This window comes from Vipera berus (genome assembly GCF_964194415.1).
Source record: "Vipera berus genome assembly, chromosome: 1".
In the NCBI taxonomy this organism is placed as follows: domain Eukaryota; kingdom Metazoa; phylum Chordata; class Lepidosauria; order Squamata; family Viperidae; genus Vipera; species Vipera berus.
Window position 1 is genome coordinate 273,509,742 of NC_138202.1, and position 23,551 is coordinate 273,533,292.

General features: G+C 38.5%; 1 protein-coding gene across 2 annotated transcripts in view; it reads left to right on the forward strand.

Moving 5' to 3' along the window:
- Positions 1 to 23,551, forward strand: part of SASH1 (SAM and SH3 domain containing 1) — a gene marked incomplete at its 5' end in the record, with an annotated part of 629,783 nt that overhangs the window by 561,677 nt on the left and 44,555 nt on the right. The window contains 6 exons of one of the 2 annotated variants that reach the window (XM_081314824.1): positions 532 to 572; positions 1,944 to 2,030; positions 3,418 to 3,530; positions 4,502 to 4,603; positions 16,373 to 16,505; positions 20,371 to 21,209. In XM_081314824.1, coding sequence (XP_081170950.1) covers positions 532 to 572; positions 1,944 to 2,030; positions 3,418 to 3,530; positions 4,502 to 4,603; positions 16,373 to 16,505; positions 20,371 to 21,209 — 1,315 coding nt within the window. The remainder of the gene's footprint in view (positions 1 to 531; positions 573 to 1,943; positions 2,031 to 3,417; positions 3,531 to 4,501; positions 4,604 to 16,372; positions 16,506 to 20,370; positions 21,210 to 23,551) is intronic. The other variant, XM_081314825.1, reaches the window with a different exon arrangement.

Below are 23,551 nucleotides of genomic sequence, written 5' to 3' on the forward strand. Positions count from 1 at the left end.
AGAGAGAGAAACAAACAGAACTTTGTCAGACAGCTAAAAGGCTCACCTGGGGAGCCATCTGATTTATCTCTTAAGTAACTACTCAGTGGATAGCTGGAAATGTAGACAGTCACGTAAGATTTGTGTATTGGAACTACATGTGTAAAATGGTGCTTTCCTAAAAAGTTTTCTGTTTGTCTCTTGTGGCAGACAGTTGAGGGAGAGGGAAGAGTGAAAGACTTCCTTCGGTCCATTTCCCCTTTTGACCCTACAACTTTAACATTTTTGTCCTCCATAACATATTTTTCTGCATCAGTCACAAGAAGATCATTTCAAAGCATTCTCAGTGGAGCTGAGCTCATGCCATTGATGTGAGTGTGAAGCTGAAGCTGACATGCCATTTCTTCCTCCCGGCTTCATAGAAAAAAAATAGAAGGGAAGGGGATGGATAGGCTATCCCACAAATATTAATTAATTACAAACCACCCAGCTTTCATGGAGCAGCAGATGTTTGCCGCAACTCTCACTATCTCTTTCTCTTTTGTGTTTTAGGTTCTCTCTTCATAAATCAAGTTCTGAAGAAAGTGCAGTTGGTCAGTATGCTTCCTCTTATTTTCATTATTTTTAGGGGTGGGGGGAAGTTTTGCTTCGAAAAAGCTGTAACAAAAATGCATGCGAAGTCACAATTCTCAAAACACAATAAATTCTTTTGTTCTCCTACTTACACTTTTCCCTCTGAAAGAACTTTTGCCTCCAAAATCTTCTTTTAGCTTTTAAAAGTTACAAAGGCACTGAAAAAAGGGACTTAATGACCGTTTTTCACACTTAACGACCGTTTGCAGCATCGCCATGGTCGATTGCAGTGTCCCGGGACCATGTGATCATCTTTTGTGACTTCTGACAAGCAAAGTCAATGGGAAAGCCAGACTCAGTTAACAACTGTGGCAAGAAAAGTCATAAAATGGGGCAAAACTCACCTAACAATTGTCTCACTTAACAACAGAAACTTTGGGCTCAATTGTGGTCATAAGTCAAGAATTGCCTGTAGTGTTTCCTTATGTCTGCAATCAATTATGTTGAGTCATACTAAACCCAGAAGAATAGGAGGTGTCTTTATTTAATTGTTGACCATATTCTGCTTTTCCCTAAGTTATGGACGTGGTGGCTCAGTGGGTTAGGACGCTGAGCTTGTCGATCAGAAGGTCGGCAGTTTGGCGGGTCGAATCCCGAGTGCCGCGTAACAGAGTGAGCGCCTGTTACTCGTCCCAGCTTCTGCCCACCTAGCAGTTCGAAAGCACGTAAAAATGGAAGTAGAAAAATAGGGACCACTCCGGTGGGAAGGTAACAGCGTTCCGTGCGCCTTTGGCGTCTAGTCATGCCGGCCACATGACCACGGAGACGTACTCGGACAAGCGCTGGCTCTTCAGCTTTGAAACGGAGATGAGCACCGGCCCCTAGAGTCGGAAATGACTAGCACACATGTGCGGGGGAACCTTTACCTTTACCTTTACCTGTTCTTTGCCATACCCTTGGCTTTTTCCTTTCCTTTTTCTTTTTTAGCAAAGGTCTTTGCTGCTTGCAACCAAACCTTTTAGAGCCTTTTGGTTTCCTTTTAACTCTGTACTTGTTTTAATAAAGAAAATCAGAAAGTGGACCTTAACCAAATGCTGGGCATCACTAGTTTATAAATGAAATTTCAAAATAGTAAGCAGAAAACAAAATATATTGTAGACTTTTAATCTGGATTTTAACTCGTGGAATTTGCAGAAATAATTGCAGCAATGTAGCTTCATTAAAAAGAAACCTTATATGTTATTTGTTTATTCCAAATATTCTAATAGCCTTCCTTATTCAAATATAATAAATATTTATGACAGCTCATTTAAAACTGACATTGTTTTTGAAGCTGAATGATGATAGTGGTTGTTTTTTTCTTATTGAGTGCATATATTTAAAATCTTTAGGTAAAGTAGATTGGAAAAAGAAGAATAAATACTTCTGGCAAAACTTCCGAAAGAATCAGAAGGGACTAATGAGACAGTCTTCAAAAGGTAAAAATTTTAATGAAGTTATTTTTTCATTATTAAATTGGGAAAGAAGGTTTATATAGCTGTTGGGCTCTTAAGCAGGATTTATGTACTCAGCTTTAATCTTTGCAAGGATGGTCATAATTATTTTATAATGCTCTGTGTTCAATGAGTTCCAAAGTATTAGAAAACTGGGTTGTCTACTATACTATCACTTATTAACTCTGAGCAAAGCTTCAGGTATTTTTTTTAATCTGTTAGAACAATTATATGTTGAATTATCATGGGATAAAGCTCTTTTCTAATGTAATTATGCTACTATTCACAAATTGGGCCTCTTGGAGAGAAAAAAAGTCCTTTAGCACCCTTCCATTGGAGGGGTCAGGTAAATCAGGGAGTATCTGAACTTCGGTCCAGCTCACAAAACTTCATGGTTCTCTATTTTCGTTATGCAGATACAGTCATATAGAGATCCCCAAGGTAGGATCAAGGCAACTGACAAAATGGCCATTATGACTTTATAAAGCAGGTCCTGGTTTATATAGTTGCAGCCACATGTGAAAAGTCGGGGTTTGTTTTCTCACGTCATAATACATATATTGTTATTTTTGTTCATTATCTCAATTTATACTATCTTCAGCTTTGATAATTCTGTACTGATTTTATGATTTTAATGGACCAATAGCATCTTAGGCGAATTTGTCTATATCTGATAGATAAAACATTTTTGCAGTTTTAAAAAATATACAATTTTATCATAAAATATAATAGTCCATCTTCTCTTCCATAAGACTGCCTTCAAAAGTATATATTGGGTAACCCTTGATCAATATTATTAAAATGTGTTTTGGTTTGGCACTATGGGTTAAATTGTTCCAGTTTTATAAAATTTACATCTCATCTTTCATACAAGATATTAATCATGTAGATGTTAGAATCAAAGATGCTAAACCTATTAGCGCTGTAATGTTGATAAAATTGTCATAATGTCATGCAGCCCAGACAATTTGCATAGTTTCCATAATCAGATTGGGCAAAAATTTGCATACTGAGCATGGTGATGTCATAACATGATATTAACATAATATCCTCAATAATTCTCTGAATGTCACGTAAACATCATTATTTTCCCGAATCATTGCAAATCATATACACATCAAATGAAGCATTCCATACAGAGGAGTTAAAAATAGCAATTTTCTATCTCCAGTGTCATTTCTCATTGTGAAATGTTAAGATCATTGCAGTTTTCAAAACTTAAACAAAGATGTTGAAATGTGAATAAGTGGGGAATTAAGTAGCATGATTAAACATGGCAAATTCGCTGGGAAAATCATACCTTATTGTGCTTGACTCACATTTCTTTTGTACTGAAATACTTTATTCTTTCATCTTTCCTATTTATCTCCAGGGGAAGATGTTGGTTACGTGGCAAGTGAAATCACAATGAGTGACGAGGAGCGGATCCAGCTAATGATGATGGTCAAGGAGAAGATGATTACTATTGAGGAAGCTCTTGCAAGGGTACATAATGCAAATACGTTATATACGTGCTAGGGAGAAATGATAGGGCCTGATTACATCAGTGAATCTTGTGCATAGCATCCATAATTATGAGAATCAAACAAATAAAGGGAATTTCTAAATACTGTAGCTGGCTTTATGGATCAGATAGGCATTTCTGTCCTTTTCTAACCAGGAAACAAAATCCTGAATGAACACATTTCTAATGTATAGTTCTTAATGTAAAAAACAAACAAACCTGGAAACATTTATTCCATTCTTTAATGTTAATCTGAACAATAAAATATACTATATATATTACATTTATACCAAATATCTTCACAAGGGATGAAATTGTAGACAAGACTATTTTTAGCTCTGCAATTATACAGCATGTAACTAAAATTCCTATTCATATAAAACTCTTTCTCCATTGAGGATTAATTTTCTAGATTGCTCTCTCTCTCTCTCTCTCGCTCTCTCGCTCTGTGTGTGTGTGTGTACATGCACATGTGTGTGTGTGCACATATGTGCGCATTGTTTTTCAAAACAGCCTAAACAACAAAGGTTCCATTGTACAGCAATTTAAAAAAGGTGTGATATAAATGTATTAGAAATATATACATACTTGAATAATATTTGCATTAGACAAGTATATACAATTGTAACTATTGTTTTAATGATATGTCTTTGTTGTATTTTTCAGTTATTTGATAGAGCACTTTTTATGTATTTTTCCATCTTTTTGGCAGCGTGCATTGTCACTATCATTTTTATGTTTTGCTCTTTTTTTGTTATTAATAAGCAATATAAATAATTAAATAAATAAACATCTAAAGAACAAAGATATCTTCACAATTGTTTTGCATTTATACTACCAGAGCTTTAATTTCTCCAATAATTATTTGCTTATAAAAAAATTAAACTAAATAAATATATTTTTAGCAAGTGAAAAAATTGAGGGATTACTCTTTCTTTTATTTTCATTTCAGCTTAAGGAATATGAAGCTCAACATCGGCAGTCAGGAAACATGGATGCATCTGAATGGTCTGATAGCCCTTATCCAACTTTTGATGTTTCTTCCAATTGCAATGTAAGTCTCTGTGATTCTACCAAGTACATGATTACTGTAGACTTTTAAAAACTTACAGTAGTAGAACATCATTAGAGGAATGGAAAATAAAAAAAAACCTTCTAACTACAGGTAGTCCTTGACTTACAACTGTCCTTTACTGACCATTTGAAGTATGACAGACCCCCCAAAAGATACTTATGACCCGGATTAGAAGGTCCAATGGTTTCTCCCATGCAGCCACACAAATGGGCACTGACAACTGGCCTACAGGGTCAGTTAAATTAGAAAAATGTGGGATAGACAGCATCACCACCAGATGGATTTGTAGGCTGACAAATTGTACTCAACGAGTCATCTTTAATGGTACTACATCTACATGGAGGGAAGTAAGCAGTGGGGGTACCACATGATTCTGTCTTAGGCCCAATACTCTTCAATATATTCATAAATGACTTAGATGAGAGAATAGAAGGGGAACTCAAATTTGCAGATGACACTAAGCTAGCAGGAATAGCCAACACCCCAGAAGACAACCTCAGGATCCAAAAAGAGCTTGACAGACTTGAACAATCCTATCCAACAACATGAAATTTAATGTGGAGAAAAGCAAGGTTTTAAACTTAAGCAGGAAAAACCAAAGGCACAAGTACAGAGTAGGCTCAAAAGCAGTAACTGTGAGGGGGAACTTGGAGTCCTAGTGGACAATCACTTAACATGAGCCAGCACTGTGCAACAGCAGCCAAAAAAGCTAATACAATCATTGGTTGTATAAATAGAGGCATAGAATAAAAAATCGTGTGAAGAATTAGTACCGCTTTATAAAGTCTTAGTAAGGCCACACCTGGGATACTGCATCCAGTTTTGGTCACCACATTACAATAAAGTTGTTGAGACTTTGGAAAAAGTGCAAAGAAGAGCAACTAAGATGATTAAAGGCCTGGAGACAAAAACATACGAAGAACGTTTGCAGGAAATGGGTATGGCCAGTCTAGAGATAAGAAGGACTAGGGGTGACATGATAGCAGTACTCCAGTATTTGTGGGGCTGCCACAAAGAAGAGGGGGTCAACATATTTTCCAAAGCACCAAAAGGCAAGACAAGAAACAATGGATGGAAACTAATCAAGAAGAGAAGCAACTTGGAATTAAGGAGAAACTTCCTAACAGGACAATTAACCAGTGGAACAGCTTGCCTTCAGAAGTTGTAGGGGCTTCATCACTGGAGGTTTTTAAGAAAAGACTGGACAGCCACTTATCTGAACTGATATAGGGTCTCCTGCTTGAGCAAAGGATTGGACTAGAAGACCTCCAAGGTCCCTTCCAGCTCTACTCTGATTGATTGATCGAAATGAAAATTTAATCAATGAATTTATGGTCATTTGCAGCATCCCATGATCATATAAGTGCAATTTTGTAACATTTTTTTGCTGGAAACCAGTGTTTGCTTTTTATCATGGGCAATGGATTCATTTAAGGACCATGTCATTCACTTAAATGACTACTGCATTCACTTAATGACCAATGGAAAAAATTGGGTCAGTTATGTGGGTGCTTTGAATTATGATTGTCATGAAATACAAATGGAAATTACAGTCGTAGGTCAAGGAAATATAGAAATATAATAGATAAATTCTATAGAAATATAATAGATAAATTCTATTAGAAATATAATAGATAAATTCCACTAGGACTTGATGTTGGGTTTTTTTTATTTCAGAGAAGTTTATGGTAGAACTGGACATAAGCAAAAGCTAACCAGCTTTCATCTTTCTCTCCAAAGACCCACCAGAGGAGCTGGGTAATTGTCCTTAGTTTTAAAGGCAGCCAAATATCTTTCCAGGTTTTTCATTTTAATTTCAAAGAGTTTTTTAATTTACACTAGCACTTCTTGAAAGGAAGGTCACCATAAAAGTAGTAAAAGTAGTAAATTTTACCATTTCTGAAATATAATAATGTGAGCTATTTCTGCAAAGGAGTTTTGTACCTGCTGGACAGATTCACATATGTACAGATGAGCACTTAAAAAAAAAGAAATTTGCTGTCAGTACTGAAAGGGCTTAATTAATATTGAACTTGCTTCTTCCTCTTCACCTTCTGTCATTTGCAGTTTTTCTCATGGCAAATTGAGATATTTGGTCTCTGAGCTTAAAAAAGAACTAGCAAGGGAGAGGCACCCCTCATCCCTATATCTGCAGTAAGGCTGCTTTCTGTTACTATATTGTTAATTATAGGCTCCGTTTAGACCAGTCCATCTCTGACTTTCTAGAACAGGAGTGTCAAACTGCCGGCCTATGGGCCGGTTGCATCATACAGAGGCTGCGTCCACCCCAGCTCTGGCAATGGAAAAAAAGTCATGATAGGTCACATCATGTGATGCGGCGAGTTTGATACCCATGTTCTAGAACAAGCCAAACTGGCAACTGCATTGTATTCCGACAGATTTATTTCAGTATTCTGATAGCTCCATGGCCACTTTGTAGTTTGGTGAGCTTTTTCACAAGTTTCCTGGTGTGTGTTCTCTAAGAAGAGGTTGTATGTCATGGTGCAATTCAGGCTGACCATAAATATTTTGTTATACTTCCTTTGAGTTTACTCCTAGTACTAACTAATGATTAATTTAGTCATGATGAGTTCAATAAACTACAGTTGATTGTGTTTGTATAAGTTAAGCCATAAGCCATGGTTTATAATCATAATGATTAGGTTCACTCAATATGTCAAGACAAAACAAAACATATTACCTTATGATTTAGCATAAAGCATGAGCCCAGTTCTGCTTTTCAAGGAGTCCTTAGCAGAACATAATTTAAAAACCATAATTCATCTCTAATGACCTTTTGACCTATTTTACTTCCAGGAATCAGTGAATCTAGTCTACTGCTCCAGACATTAATGTCCACAAATAAATTGTACATTTCATAAAGGGGCATGAAAAGCAAATTAAAATGGTAGGAGTGTATCTGTAAAGCAAAATGTCCAATTCGAAATATGTTGATTCAGCAATAAACCCTTCAGTGACTCTCCAGTACAGCAGCCAAACAGATAGCAACAAGTATTTCCACTCCATGCAGCACCTTTTCATTATACTGTCAATGGCAGACACATGAACAAATGAAAAAGTTCACCTACAGGTGAAAGGGATGCCACATTTCAAAGTCCAAAAATCTTTCTTGGAACCCAAAGAATGTAAAGGCAGGAAGTACTCCAATTTATTTCAGAGATTGTCAACCTACAGTATCAGTCAAGGTGGAGCTGGTGTTCTAATTATAATTAATAATAATATAGCCCTGTCAGTGTGTTTGACATGTTATGAGTAACAAGAAAACAAGTCTGTCTCTGAGAAAACTATCATATTTAACACACACACGCATACACACACACAAATTCAAAACACAGATGAGATAAGGGGGAGGAGAAAGGTAGAAGGGAAGATTACAATGCTAATGTTAACGGTGTAATATATTGCCAGTTTTGCTTTTCAGTGGTTCTCTCTGCTGGTGCCTTGTGAAACTTCTAATAAGATCACAAGTTATTAGTCAAGTAATATCTGCAAATATAAAGTAAAGGTTCCCCCGCACATGCGTGCTAGTCGTTTCCGACTCTAGGGGCTGGTGCTCATCTCCATTTCAAAGCCGAAGGGCCAGCGCTTGCCCAAGGACGTCTCCGTGGTCATGTGGCCGGCATGGCTAGACGCCAAAGGCGCACGGAACGCTGTTACCTTCCCACCATAGTGGTCCCTATTTTTCTACTTGCATTTTTTACGTGCTTTCGAACTGCTAGGTTGGCAGAAGCTGGGACGAGTAACAGGCACTCACTCTGTTACGCGGCACTCGGGATTCGACCCGCCAAACTGCCGACCTTCTGATCGACAAGCTCAGCGTCCTAACCCACTGAGCCACCGCGTCCCTTCAGAGCAGCAGATCAGAAATCATAGATTACTACAAACCATTGGTTGGTATTGTAATTCCTGGATTTCTCAACCACCTTGTTGCTTGGTTAAAATGAGAAGCAGATCTAATATATTTGGAGAATCTAATCATTTATTTGCCTACTTATCTAGATCAAGGCTTGGTTGTTCTTGCCTGTACAAAAGCAACCTTCTTTCAGCCACCACGTCCCTTTTCTGCAAATATAAATATAATTAAATTACAGAGGCAGGGAAAACCATTACTAAAACAAAACATCATCAAAAGCAGATTGGAGTCAATATGTCATGATAATCCTTCTAAAAGACAATAAATAAGTATCTGCCTTGATTCAATTTATCTCTATGTAGATTTATTTATATCTATACATACATTTGTCTTAGTGAAATAGTAGCCTTAAGGCATTTTAAAAAAAGTGATACTAATATTAGCTTCAGTCTTAAAATTTACCTTAAAAAAAAATCTCACTGTCAGTGCCAAAAAGTAATATATTATTCCTCCCTCTTATTGCCAGCTTTTAAATATATTTTCAATAAATTAATATAAGATTGCTTCTTGTTTTCCTTCTTAGCTACATTAGTTCTTTCATTTTTCTTTCTATCTGTCCTCATGTTCAGTACTTACAGAAGAGTCCATAGTTGGCATCTTCTAAAGTTTCCATCTTGGTTGAGAATTCTAGTAATTACAATCTCAAAAACCTCTTCATTGGGGGAATATGAGAATAGTATAAAGTAGCATGGTATGATTAAGTGGCTAAATAGTATATAAAATCTAAATTGTATAAGAAATAGGTACATATTCAACAAGAAACATGCTCTGTTTTTGTTGGGGATGGGTGGAGAGAGAAAACCTAATTCTTTGCTCCATTCCTCACTCAGAGAAAATTTTACTTGTATAGTACTTGAATACCTTTTCCCACATCTGTGATTAAAGAAATCAACATAATAGAAGCCTTCAAGCCTTCCAGATGTGCTGGATCACAAATCCAATCATTTGCTCAGCCAGGGCAACAGAGAATTAGGTTAGAGAAGGCTGAATAATGACAGATACATTGTTCTCCTCCTCAGGAGGGGCTTATGAAAAGCTTTAAGATGGTTCAGAGTGCACTAGGTAGTTTCCATTAGGTAGGGCAACTCATGGAGCAAGGTTATGGCCAATAGCCAAAGCAGTCCTGCATGAACCAAATGTCCCTCTGACAGTGCATTTTGCTGTCATGCTTGATTCTGAGCCATCGAATGAAAACAGGATAATAGATCCTTGCCAATGAGATTTAAATGGAATTGGAAGTTAGTAATATGTTCAGACTACATCTGTGCAGCTACAGCTTAATTGAGCTCCAGATCCAAGGGCTCTGGACAGAACAATAGAGCTTCGTTAACACTGTTTTCCCACTGTCTTGCCCTGTAGTTCCTTTCTCATTCCCTACGTGTGACAACTTTCAAATTCTCATTTTATATTCAGTGGGAAAATCAAGGCTTAACAAGTTGAAACAGCCAGCAGGGGATGCTGTAGAAGTAGAAGTAATGAATTTCTTGGACCTCTGCCTCATCTCCCAGGAACATCCATACAAATCAAAATTAAAACTCTCCTCATTTTCAGATATGTGCATTTCAATAGCATTTTCAGTATTTCCAAACCTGGTACTTTCTAATTCTCCTATGCTGCCTGGGGTTGATGGGAATTATAGTCCAAGCCATTGGAAAAGCATCAGGGTAGGCTACATAACATGGAGGGTTTTCAGTGAGGTCCCATCTGCCAAGTATGTGTTATTTCTTTTGTGTTACTTCTTCGGGTGATTTCACTCTGTAACTTAATGAAACTATTTTTAAAAAAGAAATGAAAGAATGGCTGCATTATACAACTTATAAAAGAATTTTAACCTTATGACATTAAATATTGATCAGTCAAATGTGCATACAGTATTTGTGCGGTGATCTTAGAACATATTTACCCCATGTGGCATGTAAATATGAAATGATTAGTTTGTTCAAAAAGAGAAATAGCTTTCTATAACAGTACAGAATTCTGTAGTCTCTCTCTGTGGGTGTACATGCATACATACTTTGTATGTGTGTACATACATACACCCCAAAAATCAAGAAGAAACTTATTTGGTAAATGCTTTTTAAATATGTGACTGGAACTAATCTTTTGAAACATATTTCAAACATGTTTCAGAACTGGTGCAAACTGATTAAAGAAATTCTGTTACTGCTTAAATACTAACTAGGTGGATGCAGAGCTGAACTGTGTGAAGTGAATGTTCTCCAATTTCTTCAAGACCCTGGAAAATTGATGCAATTTAACAAGATCCGTAGTTGGATTAATTTTGTCAATTACATAATTTCAAACTCAAATACTGTAAAACTAATAAATAAATACTTTTTGGAACTGTATGGCTACTCATTGGTTTGGGTAGCTTTTTTAAAGTTCTTAGCAAATATATCTAATTTAAAGGAATATAACTCAGGATCTGAACAAAGCTGAAGAATGTAAAGATGTTTAGTTTGGTTTTCTGTACTTGATCTTCCCCACACTCCCCACACACACAACCCCCCCCCCCTAAATTCAAATCCATTCTCAACTATGGAAGACAACTGGATGACTTTGGACCCAGCCTCTTTATAAGGGTTATTTTGGAATAGGAAGCATCCGCTATTTTGAGCTCTTGTAACATTTGAATGAGACTCTTGTTGGGGTTTTTTTTTGGGGGGGGGGAGAAAGCCTCATAACCCAGTAAAACTAGGACAAAACTCTTAGCCATTCTTTGAGTAATGCTCAATTTGGTATGTGTGTCTATGTATTCTATGAGAGTTTTCTGTTTCTTAGCATTTCAAACTCGTTTTGCAAAGGTGCAATAGTGTTTTATGAGTTGCTCTTCCCCACCCATTTTTCATTCACTGAAATTCCACTGACAATTATTAAGGAACTAGAGGGTCAGAAAGTGTCAGTAAACCTCTGGTGCAAGAAAGCTGCCATTGTTTCCCTCTTCCTGTCTTTGTGCTGAATAGATTTAGTTACACTCGGTAACTTCTTCCTCTCTTCTGGAGGGGGAGAATTATATGGGCAAAAAGTAGCCAGTGGATTGTGTTTTAATTCCTTTCCCCCATTTTCTTCGTATAGGAAATGGCTATTAGTAAAATGAATGCTCTATCAAGTTGTGTGGCTCCCAAATCCGATCACTTTGTGCAGAGGGTAAAGTCCAGTATTATTCACTTAAGTAAGTGGTGGAAAAGCCTAAAATTTAGAGTTATGCAGCTGAAAAGAGCAGCCCTCAAGGGAGAATTATTCAGAACAGAGTATTAGACTTCTTAAATGCCAAAGCTGGTAAGTCATCAAGCCTGTCACATAATATTCAAAGGATGTGTTCCCCTGTTGCAAAGGGAGAAAACAGGAAGGGCTCCTCTCTGTGGCTATATATGTCACAAACCAGCATGCTGAGTTTTTCTGATCCTTTCCTTTCCCTTACTTGATGTCTTTTTTGAAGATAAGTGCTTTGCTCGGTCGGCCATATTTTTTCCGTTTGATTAAAATATAATTTTCTAACAGCTTCTGTTTCCTCTGAACAAGATGCAGGGATTGTGAAGTTTTTTCCCCCCCTAGGAGTGTGTATTTGTTTTTACAAACCAATTATCTAAGCAAGTGAGCATAGGGTTTGGTCAAAAAAGATCTATTTGATGGCAGATGAATACCACAGTTAGTTAAATAAAGTAAGAGGCCACAATGCCTCTTTAAAATGGACTAGCAAATCCTTCAACTTTTTCCAAGTTTAGCTTGGAAATCTAGAATGGCTAGTACAGAACATGTTTATATATGGCTCTGGAATTATTGTCCATGTATATCCCTATGGAATAATTTGAATCCAATACTGAGAGAAGGTTGCTTTTGTACAGGCAAGAACAACCAAGCCTTGATCTAGATAAGTAGGCAAATAAATGATTAGATTCTCCAAATATATTAGATCTGCTTCTCATTTTAACCAAGCGACAAGGTGGTTGAGAAATCCAGGAATTACAATACCAACCAATGGTTTGTAGTAATCTATGATTTCTGATCTGCTGCTCTGAAGGGACGCGGTGGCTCAGTGGGTTAGGACGATGAGCTTGTCGATCAGAAGGTCGGCAGTTTGGCGGGTCGAATCCTGAGTGCCGCGTAACAGAGTGAGCGCCTGTTACTCATCCCAGCTTCTGCCAACCTAGCAGTTCGAAAGCACGTAAAAATGCAAGTAGAAAAATAGGGACCACTACGGTGGGAAGGTAACAGCGTTCCGTGCGCCTTTGGCATCTAGTCATGCTGGCCACATGACCACGGAGACGTCCTTGGACAAGCGCTGGCTCTTCGGCTTTGAAACAGAGATGAGCACCGGCCCCTAGAGTTGGAAACGACTAGCACGCATGTGTGGGGGAACCTTTACCTTTACCTTTACCTGCTCTCAATAGTTTGGGACCAATTTTAGCAGAGATTGTTCTTGTTCTTTCCAGGTCTTGTCTTGATTTCAGCAGTTTTGTTTAACTTGCTTTTTTTTTAACCTTGTTTGCCAGCTGACAATGTTGCTAGCTGAAAATGTCTTTGTTTTTCTCCTGCTGAGAAAACTGAGTTAAGCTGTAATTTGGTATGCTAATTAATCATTTCTTGGATGGACTTTTTATTGGCGTATTTAGAAAGCAGATCATGATGGAAAAAGCAATGAATACAGACAGATCAAGAGATATAAATCAATTCTTTAAAATGTGAAATTCAGGACCTGTTTCTTTAGATAGTAAATACCTACTTGCCCAAATTACGTGAATAAGCATGAATGGGTTGAGATACAGAATTCAATGGGAGTCAGAGCTTGCAAAGGAAACTGAAAACTGTCCATCTTTTCCTAAGATCATATTAGTAATTGAGACAGTTTCCTGACTTCTAATTCCACTTTGTTAATGAAGAAGCACAGAGAACTTCTAAACAACTTGGGTTGTGAAGTTTTGGACCATCTGTCAAAAGTTTTGCTTCAGTTTATTGTTGGAGAACTCCATAACTAGAAATGCTGTTGACTTGGTTCCCCTGTGCTTTTTCATGCAGTTGTGGAATACATTGACCCATTTTTGGCTGGCATTAGAACATCGCTGATGTGTCAGGGATGCACTTGTTCCAAATGAAGCTGGGAAAAAGAGTCCGCCTTCCTATATTTGCCAAAAGAAAACCCTGTTGGCCTTGCACTATTTTGCTGGCGGCTGAATAGCATACTATGTCTTTAAAGGCAGGATAATTTTTCTGAACTAGCTTGGTCAATTTGTTATGGTTTAAAACTGTGGAGCCAGCTGTCTGCAATCTGATGTAATGTTGCCATGGAAACTAGAAATGAAACACTTAAGCATTCACTACAGAATTTCTGCATCCGACATTAGCCAAAATAATTAAGACTTGAGCCATTAGGGGCTTTTGAATGAAAGGGGTGGGGGCTTACAGTGTGGTTGAAAACCAAGCTGTTCCTGTTTACAGTATTGCAATTCCATGTGTTTTCTTCTTTGAAATATGCAAAGAAATTACTGCTTTCCATATAGAGGGTTATACATGTTGTGGGGCCCTCTTTTTTGGCACAGAGTTACTGACTATGTTGAAACATTTTCAAGCAGGAATCTGCATGCCTGTAGATGCAAATGACTCAAAGTTGTTGAATTGGAAGCATTCTGATCTCTGAGTGGGATAGCCAAAGTGCCACATGCTGCAAAATGCTCCCTTTTGGTATTATTTTTTTATTTATTTTATTTTAATTCCATTTATATCCCGCCCTTCTCCGAAGACTCAGGGCGGCTTATTAATATGCAAATACCTTTTTGGGTAGTAAATTACTTAACATAGGGGCCAGTTCATACTTTTCCTGTAATGCATGTGTGTTCAATGCAAAAGCGTCTGGAAGAGCTTTTTTTCTGAACATATCTGAACACATATCCAAGTGCAAAGAGTGTATCTCTAAGGAGTTTTAAAATGTCCTATCTTATTTTAGAATCCAAGCAGGACAATATGGCTGCATTTATGTTTGCACATAAAGCTAAATTGTTTGAACGATGACCCAAAGCCCAGTAGAGTGAAACAGTGACCTCCTGATCACAAGGAGTAATCATTTGATCCACCAGGATTATGAAAGAACTGTGGACCAAGTCCTATGCACCCTCGGGTGGCAATTAATTTGCTTTGTTCCATGTGGCTAGTATGATATATAGGTAAAAGTAAAGGATTCCCCTATCCAGTCATGTGCGACTATAGGGAGTTAGTGCCCCGTTTCTTAGCCAAAGGAGCTGGCGTTATCTGAAGACAATTCTGTGGTTATCTGACCAGTATGTCAAGGTGCATGGAGCACTGTTACCTTCCCACCAAAGTGGTACCTATTTATCTACTTGCATTTGCATGCTTTCAAAGTGCTCAGTTGGCAAGAGCTGGGATGAGTAACGGGAGCTCACCCCATCATGTGATGCTCAGGTCTGGGCTATCAGCTTTCCAACTGACAAGCTCAGCGCCTTTAACCAATGTGCCCTCATGTCCCCAGCTTGATACATACGGACATTGTATACATTGCTGTTAAATAAAGCCTATTTTGTCCGACTTAAAACAGAGCTAGACAATAAGGCCCAATTTCAACCTGGCAACTTAAATGACCCAAAGTTCACCCACAGGAAGTTAGCTTCTTTTGGGGTTCTGAGCTGGGAGGCTGGAATTGGGATGAATTGGTCAGAGCTGTGTGTGAAAGCAAAGGCCGAAATAAAGTCTTTGGAGAGTTCCAGCTGGAATCTTCTCCGCTCCTTGGAATGCAAGCCTGTACAGTGGCAGTTCTGTACTGTAAAAGCCAAGAGTTAAGTCTCCCTCTTCTTCTTTTTTTTCCTTTCTTTCTTTCTTTCTTTTGGTCTCCCCCTTTCTACTTTTGCGCACAGAAATTCTAAATAGGGCCAAACAGAGGAAGTAGCATATTGAGCACTGGGTCTGGCTTGAAAATGAGAGCTCTGATTTGGTTCACAAGGAATGGATTGTTTCAGCCTGTGGTGTCACTGCTGCTGGAGAGGGAGGATTCTTTATGTCTCTGTAATGCTGGATACTTGAGGGAAAACAGCTGGAACGGAGCAGGCAGCATCAGATGTGAGACCAAATGGGAAGCTGGGGAGTATGGGCTAAACTAAGTGCCTGCAAAGGTCAGAGTTTTCCTTTGGTCAATTCCTGAGGAATGCTTGGTCTGAATCTTTAGAATGGGAAGCCTGGGATGGGGATAAGAGGAAAAAAAAATTCTGTGACTCGTTATAGTTAATAAAATACATCGGAGTGGCGGAGATGAGCTCTCCTCTTCCTTTCCCTCTCTCCCTCCCTCTCTCTCTCCCTCCCCACCTCCTCATTTTTGCTGCTGTTGCTGTTTTTGATTTTCCTTGTTAAGGCTGGAAAAAAGGAGTCAATGAGAATGTTTCAGTTCAGTGCAGAAAAGCAGTTTGTAACCAGGTTTTTTCAATGTGAAGTTTCGCCAGGCCAGGAAGACCATTGCCTGACCCAAACCACAGGAGCTTAACTAACAAGGGCTCAGAGAGTGCTAGGAAAGTGTCCTGCCTGGGCTGTGTAGGAAGGCAACGTGGAGACTGCTATTATTACACAATGTGCAGAGGCAGAGAGGAGGATGAGGGCTGGAACGCGTTTTGGTGCCTGAGACCTTACTTTGTGCTAATTTAGAAGTGAAAATGGTATGTTCCATTCTTTTTAAAATACTGTGTGTGAGAGAGAGAGAGAGAGAGTGGGGGGGGGAGAGGGCTTGCCTTGTTTTAGGACTCTGGAAAAAAGAGACTTCCCTGCCTTGAGCTGTGCAACAACTCCTCTACTAACATTTCCTTTTGCTTCCCTGCCAGTCAAGAGAGCAATCAGATGATGAATCAGAAGAATCGGTGAAGTTTAAGAGACTGCATAAGTTGGTCAACTCAACTCGCAGAGTGAGAAAGAAATTAATTCGAGTGGAAGAAATTAAAAAGCCCAGCACTGAAGGTAAGAATTAGCAGCTTTAACGAGAAGATGTGCTGGGTAGTGGTCAGAATGGTGGGGAGAGGGTGGGAGCGCCACCCCTTTGGAAAAGCATATGAGAAACTTGCCGTAGGAAAAGAAGAAACATTTGGTCACCCTCTGAATTGATTTTCCTATGCCTTGTGCTCAAGTTAATCAGCAGGGTGAAAATAGCTCTTTGCATTAGCAGTGTAATTTTATGGCTGTACTCTATTGTATACTGTTTTTTTAGCTACAGTTATTTACCATGGCTTTTTGTGTGACTGGGTTGTCTTTCTTCTTTTATTGCAACATAATTTATTGGGGACAGTCTCAAGTGTAAAGGCTTATAGAGAGGTTATTATTGGTGGATGGGTGGACTATACCAGGCACACTTTCACCACATTCCCTCCTCCCATCCTACAAAAGTCTGCAATCCCAAAGTGACTTTTTGGGGAGTGCACCTGGAGCAGAAAACTCTTATCAGCCAAACAGAATTCCTCCTGAAACTGGACAGAAACGGGACAGACTCAAGGAAAGGGGATCCATAACCTTGACTACCAAATTCATTAGCAGTCTTAGTTCTGCATTGGGCAATGTAGTAGGAGACTCTCCATAGCGAGTATACACTTTTCCAGGAAGTGACTAATGTTTCAAGAGGTTTTCATTAATGAAATGTAAGAGTATCAGATTAAGAGATTCTGGAGAGCAGAGTACTGGTAGGAGCAGAAGACAGATTGTCTTTCTGGTAAAAAAAGTAAATTTTCTAAAGCCTCTGTCACTTTGCTTCGTTCTTGCTTCACCCTCTCCCCCCCCCCGCCCCAAGTTATGAAACCAAGAAATATGACTTGTAAATGAGCTGTGTGGGGTGAAAAACTGAGAGAAAAATACGAGTGGGGCTTATCCCAAGGGTTAGAAAGCGAGTAAGTTTCTCATGGGATGCTGAAACATCTGCCTGACCAAAAACCACACCCTTCAAGTCTGGCAAATGGTTCTTTCAGCAGGAACGATGAGTTTTTCAGAAAATAGAGATGTATCACTTCAGTAGAAGTCAAAGAATGCCACAACTGATTCCATGGCCGAGAGAGATTTTAACCTTTTAAAGTAAAATATAATGAGTTTCATTTTTATAGCATTTATTTGGATTTGATTTAAAAATAAAATGACAATTGGACATTAAACATTATTCCACGGCAATAACTAATTAAGGTATATATATTTAAATTCGGGAAAGGAGAGACCTGATAGAGATGCATTTTTTTTCCTATGATAATAAAAATAACTAAGGAACTCTCACCTTTTCCAAACTCTTGAAATCAAAGGCAAGGAAAACTTGTTCCATGCTCAGTTACTATACAGGTAGACCTCAACGTATGACCACAGTTGGGCCCAAAGTTTCTGTTGCTAGTGTAGACTTTTGTTAAGTGAGTTTTGCCCCATTTTGCAACTTTTCTTGCCATAGTTGTTAAGTGAATCACTGCAGTTGGTAAATTAGCAACACGGTTGTTAAGGGAAAATGGTTTCCCCATTGACTTGGCTTGTCAGAAGGTTGCAAAAGATGATCACATGCACTCTGGACATTGTAACTGTCATAAATATGAGTCAGTTGCCATCTGAATTTTGATCATTTGACCATGGGGATGTGCAATGGTTGTAAGTGTGAAAAACAGTCATAAGTCACTTTTTCAGTAACTTTGTAACTTTGCACGATCACTAAGTGAACCCTTGTAACTCGAGGATTGCCTTTACTGGTTTCCTATGAACTTTTACCAGACCCTTATATATTTTAAAAAATATATAATTTTAAAATAATAAGGCTTATCCATACTTGGCCTGGGAAGAAAGATCAACAGAGGATAGGAATTTATCCTGACATATGTAGACACACTATATTTGTAGTAAGGGTTGGATTTGACCTCTAACTCAAAGCATTTTTTATAGCTGAGACCAATGCACTTTTGGTCATTTGCTGTGGTAATACATCATCTTAATAGCTTATTATTTTGATGACTGCATTGCAAGTCATAAAGGGGGGCATTTCAGCCTTCATCAGCTTCAAAACCTGAAGTTTTGATTGGAGCCAGTTGTAGGGCCCATATATCATCTATGTTCAACTCCACCAGTTGCCAGTTTGTCTTGAAGCACAAGACGGAGTGTGTTTGGAATCAGATTACTAGTACACAACATCTGCCATTTTCTCTGCTCCCCAAACTTCTAGTGCCATCACTAGCTAGATTCTGGCCTTCCTTTTTTGGAGAAATCCTCATAGACATGTCTCTGATGCCATTATGCAAAGAGGTAAAGAGCTGAATTTATTTCCACGGTAAATTCCATTCCTTCCAGCTTTTCATGATTGGGTTTTGTTTTGTATTCTTAGGATTGAAACTTAGTTATTTTAAGTTAGGTTAGTTTATTTTCTGCAGAGCTTTTAGTCTGCACTGTAATGTGAATATGTGGCTATTAATTTGTAGTGTATTTTAATCTTTCGGTTATCTGCTCTCCCAGCCAACATTTGAAGAATGTTTGTGTTTCTTTTTTTCTCATACAATGAGTCGTAGCTCTTGAAATTCTATAAATATGTAGACATTTCTTGCTATGACCTTTCTAAGCACAACATTAGCCTTTTTAGAGTTGATGAAACCCAGTGCAGACTTTCCAGGATTTTACTTGAGAGGAGACTCAAATTAGTACACAAAACACTGAGTGAATGTATTACAAGTTTTGAGTTTAAACAAAACATTTGGAACATTCAAATTAAAAGTTAAATATTCAGTGCATTTTGTTGGATTCTTTCCCTGCTGCATCTTGTTCTACTCTCAAAGTAGATAAATATGTCATAATATGGTATGGATTTTCCCCTTCTACTAATAAGCAGGAGGAGAAGGAAATGAATTTTTTAAAAAATATAGCTTTCCAAATTGAGTATTTCTATTCATACATGACTTTCACTATATTCAGCTTGACTATATGTAGACAGAGAGAGAGAGTGGGTTATGACACCTATCATTTTCCTTAACTTCTCCATGTAATCATAGACACGCAACAAATTTACTTTCCTCGTTTTGCCTTTTCTTACTTAAAATGGAACACTCGGTATGCAACCTCCCTCAGACAGAGGTTCTGTCCATGGTTTTGCCAGATTAGTGCATACAAACGTCTTAGGCAATAAATTCACAATTGATGACAATATTTTAAGCCCAAACTACCTGTTTCTAACTTTAAATTCACTTTTTGGCATAGTTTACAGTTATGTGTGCTAGAAACAAAACAGGCTATATCCAGAGCTGCTGCTACTGCCTCCTTCGACATTCCTTTAAATATATGAAAACTGACAGATCATTCACTGCATTCCCCTTTCATTCATAAACTCAGTCTTTGGTATCTGTATTCCCATCATCACACTGGTTTTCCTTTGATCTTCCTATCTATTTCTCATTTTACTTCATTAACTACATATAAATAGTTGAATTTATTCTTGCACAGCAAATTCTATTCCTTTCAGCTTTTCACTATTGGATTATTTTTTCTTTGGTATTATTAGGATTGAAATTTAATTATTTAAGTTAGGTTAAAGTATTTTCTGCAGAGATTTGGCTTTCTCCAAAAATCATCTAATATTGTTGAGATATACACCAGTATGCCAGTATTGCTTCTATTGCATCTGTTTTATTCCTTGATGGTGCCCAGATTCTTCTGTTGTTGAACTACAAGTAGTCCTTGACTTACAACAGTTCATTTAGTCACTGTTCAAAGTTACAACAGCATTGAGAAAAAATGACTGATGATATACTTCTCTCTCCCTCCCTCCCTCCCCCTCCCCTCTCTCTCCATTAGCTAATGAGAACTAATATAATGGCATACTCCCTTTCAGGTGTGGATGATCACTCCTTTGATACTCCCGCAGGACCAGATGGTAGATCGGCACTTTACTCTGGAATTCACAAGAAGCAACTCATTTTGGATAATTCCTCTGAAAAACAGCCGGATAATGAAAGTGATCCACTGACCTTATCTCCGTCATCTAGCAGCCTGGACACTTGGGGTACAAACAGGAAATTGCTTAAGACCTTCAGTAAATCTGATAGTCGTGGCCTTATAAAACCCCCCAAAAAGCTTGGGACATTCTTTTCTTATCCAGAAGAGGATAAAATACCCAAAGTCTGCCGTTCTTTAACAGATGGAGAAATGAAGAACCTTGGCTCTCTCAGTCATGGGGTAAGTAAAGAAAGCATTTGCTTTTACGACAGCAGGTGCAAGCATCATGTCCTGGTATCTTTGGAGGAAATCCAGAGTATCAGGAAGCAGATCCGGCTAAAAAAGGCAGATCCTAATTATTCATGTTCTAGAGCTTTTCTCTGTCAGCGTCCTGCTAGGAAAGGTGTATCACCTTCCATCTGCGATCTGCAGCTGCTTCATCACAAACCCAAGAGGCTAGGAAGAGGTGGAAGCTGTGGCTTCTCAAACAGAAGGCTTCGAGGGTGCAATTCAGTCAGCGAGTTCAATATCACATATGTGGTGGAAAGAAGCCTGTACAGTCACCTCAATCTATCGCATCTGGTGCGGCCCATGACTGACAGAACCTTGAGCAAAAGTGAAGAACAGGAGTTGAGGCGGTGCCTACTGGAGGAAGAGGCGGCGGCAAAGAGGAAGTGGGCTGCTACCGTCGATCGCTGTACAAAAAGGGTTCTTTTGAGAATCCACCAAAAGTCTGTGAGTTTTCACCAAAGGTGGCCACAAGCTCCCATGAGGTTGCAGTCAGCATTGCTTGGGGTTTTTTCCATGTTTGAAAGGCTTAACGTTTCACTGCCTTTCTTTTGTTTTCCCTCAGTCCTCTCCTAATTAGTGGCCAATGAGATATTCTAACAAATATTGAGATACACTATTGTTTCTGTGTTCCATATTTGCTTGAATCAACAATAGTAAGAAGAAGAAATAAATAAATATCTAACTAGATACATAGAGAGAACCCGTTTGTGCAATGGTTAAGGCACCAGGCTAGGAAGTGGGAGTCTGTGAGTTCTAGTCCCATCTTAGCCTGAAAACCAGCTGGGTGACCTTGGGCCAGTCACTCTCTTTCGGCCCAATTCAGCTCACAGGATTGCTGTTCTGGGAAAAATAGGAGGAGGAAGTGGAAACTCAGGTTTACCACCTTGAGTTATTTATCAAAATAATAAAGGCAGGATAAATCTAAAACAAAACAAATATAATTCCAATTAATGCCTGTGGTGCAGTGCATGCAGAGGATGGATTCTGAACTCAGGAAATGTGGCATGGTTCAGGGGATGCTGTCTGGCCCATCATGTGGAGAAAGGTATGCTTCGGATTTACAGATATAGAATTTTAGGTGTATGTCACAATTCACATTTCTACCCTACTAGATTGACAAAAAAGCCCACCCTTTCTCAAATTGGCTCCATCTGACTGATGAAAAGGTGCTGTGAATCTTTCCTGAATAGGAATAGAAATACTACATGGATGAAACTAGAGCAGGATCTTCATCCCCCCCTTTTGGGGGGGCATTTTTTGTACCTTTCCAAATATCCCACAGGTACTTGATATGTTTGTTTTTTCTCTGCTGGCTCCCATATTTCTTCAAGAGCCCCTCAGATGAGAGCAGCCCATCTTAAGCTTCTGCCAATGTCACTGCTCCTTAACAAATTCTCAAGCCCTTTAGAAAGATTTGCAGCAAGAGGATTCCACTGGAGAAGAAAAGGTGGGAGGGGGTCATTTCGAATTGTTTTTCTTGGCACAGTTGCAAGGCTGCAAGCCCACCAACCAGCTCATTATGCTGCAGATGACAATACCCAAGGAAAGCAATTCCCGGGCATTGCGATCTCGGCATAACTGTGGTTTTCCCAGCTGCTAAGCTAGTAGTGGTGATGAGTGGGTGATGTGGAGAAAAAAATCATATTTCTGCGTACTCTGCATCATTAACTCCTTTAAACATAGTGATTCATGCAGGGGTGGAAGAAGTGGAGGGACTCACATTGGAATCTCAGCTTATTCTTTATCTCTGTATGCTGACTAGGTGCGGTGGAAGGGAGAAGTACGGTATTTGTATGTGTGTAAAGAGAAAGGAAAGCAGTGAACCGAAGAGAAAAATCGATAGATAAATGAAAAGGATACACATAAAGAAGAAAGAGATAGAGGGGGGAAAGGGGGATCCTAGCCATTATTTTTTTACTGAGGATCCATGCATCATCATATTGTGTAGCTACTGATAACTTTCTTCTTGGAAAATATGGTTCTCAGTGATTATTAAAAAAAAAAAGATTGTCACTCTTAATTTTCACCAGACAAAGATCTGTATAGATCTTCTGCCCTGGCAAATATGCTTAGGATTGCAGGCCATAATTGTTCTGTAAAGTGAACAGTTTTTTATTTCCCAGCTCAGAGATAGGAAAGTAAGGATGAGAGCCAGGGATTTAAAGCCATCTGGGAAATTCACAACTGGATTGTATTTTTGAACCAAGGTCTCGGGTTGAGGCAATCATGACTAGCGTTCCAAGAAACTTAAGGAAAGAAAATAGATTCTGACTGACAAAAATCTAATTTTTGCAAATTTGTAAACTATGGCTGCAGTTGGCTAATAGCCATTGTAAAGCTGTAAAAAAATTTTTTTCCTAGGAGAATTTATTCTTTTTCTCCAGTGCTTTATATGTTAATTGTTTCTGCACTACAGTGTAACATATTTTATTAAAATAATTTATTTTACGAAGACGGTATGTAGAGAATATTTCAGATGGTGAAATACACTTTTGTACACACTATGTGCTTATATAAGAAGCAATAACATACTCTCTAAAAAAAAACCTTAACATTTTGTCCTGCAAAATATTTGATTGTAAGCCCGTTACTATTACTTACTGCGTATTGCCAATATGGGTAGCAGGAATTGAACATTCTTATATGATGTGACCTAGGGAGTCTACATACCTACAGCCTATAGCCCAGGTGTATTCAATCATGGCTGGCTGGGAAATTCTGGAAGTTGAAGTCCACAGTTGCTACAGTTGAACACCCCTCCTATAGCCTGGGACAGGGGTAGGCAA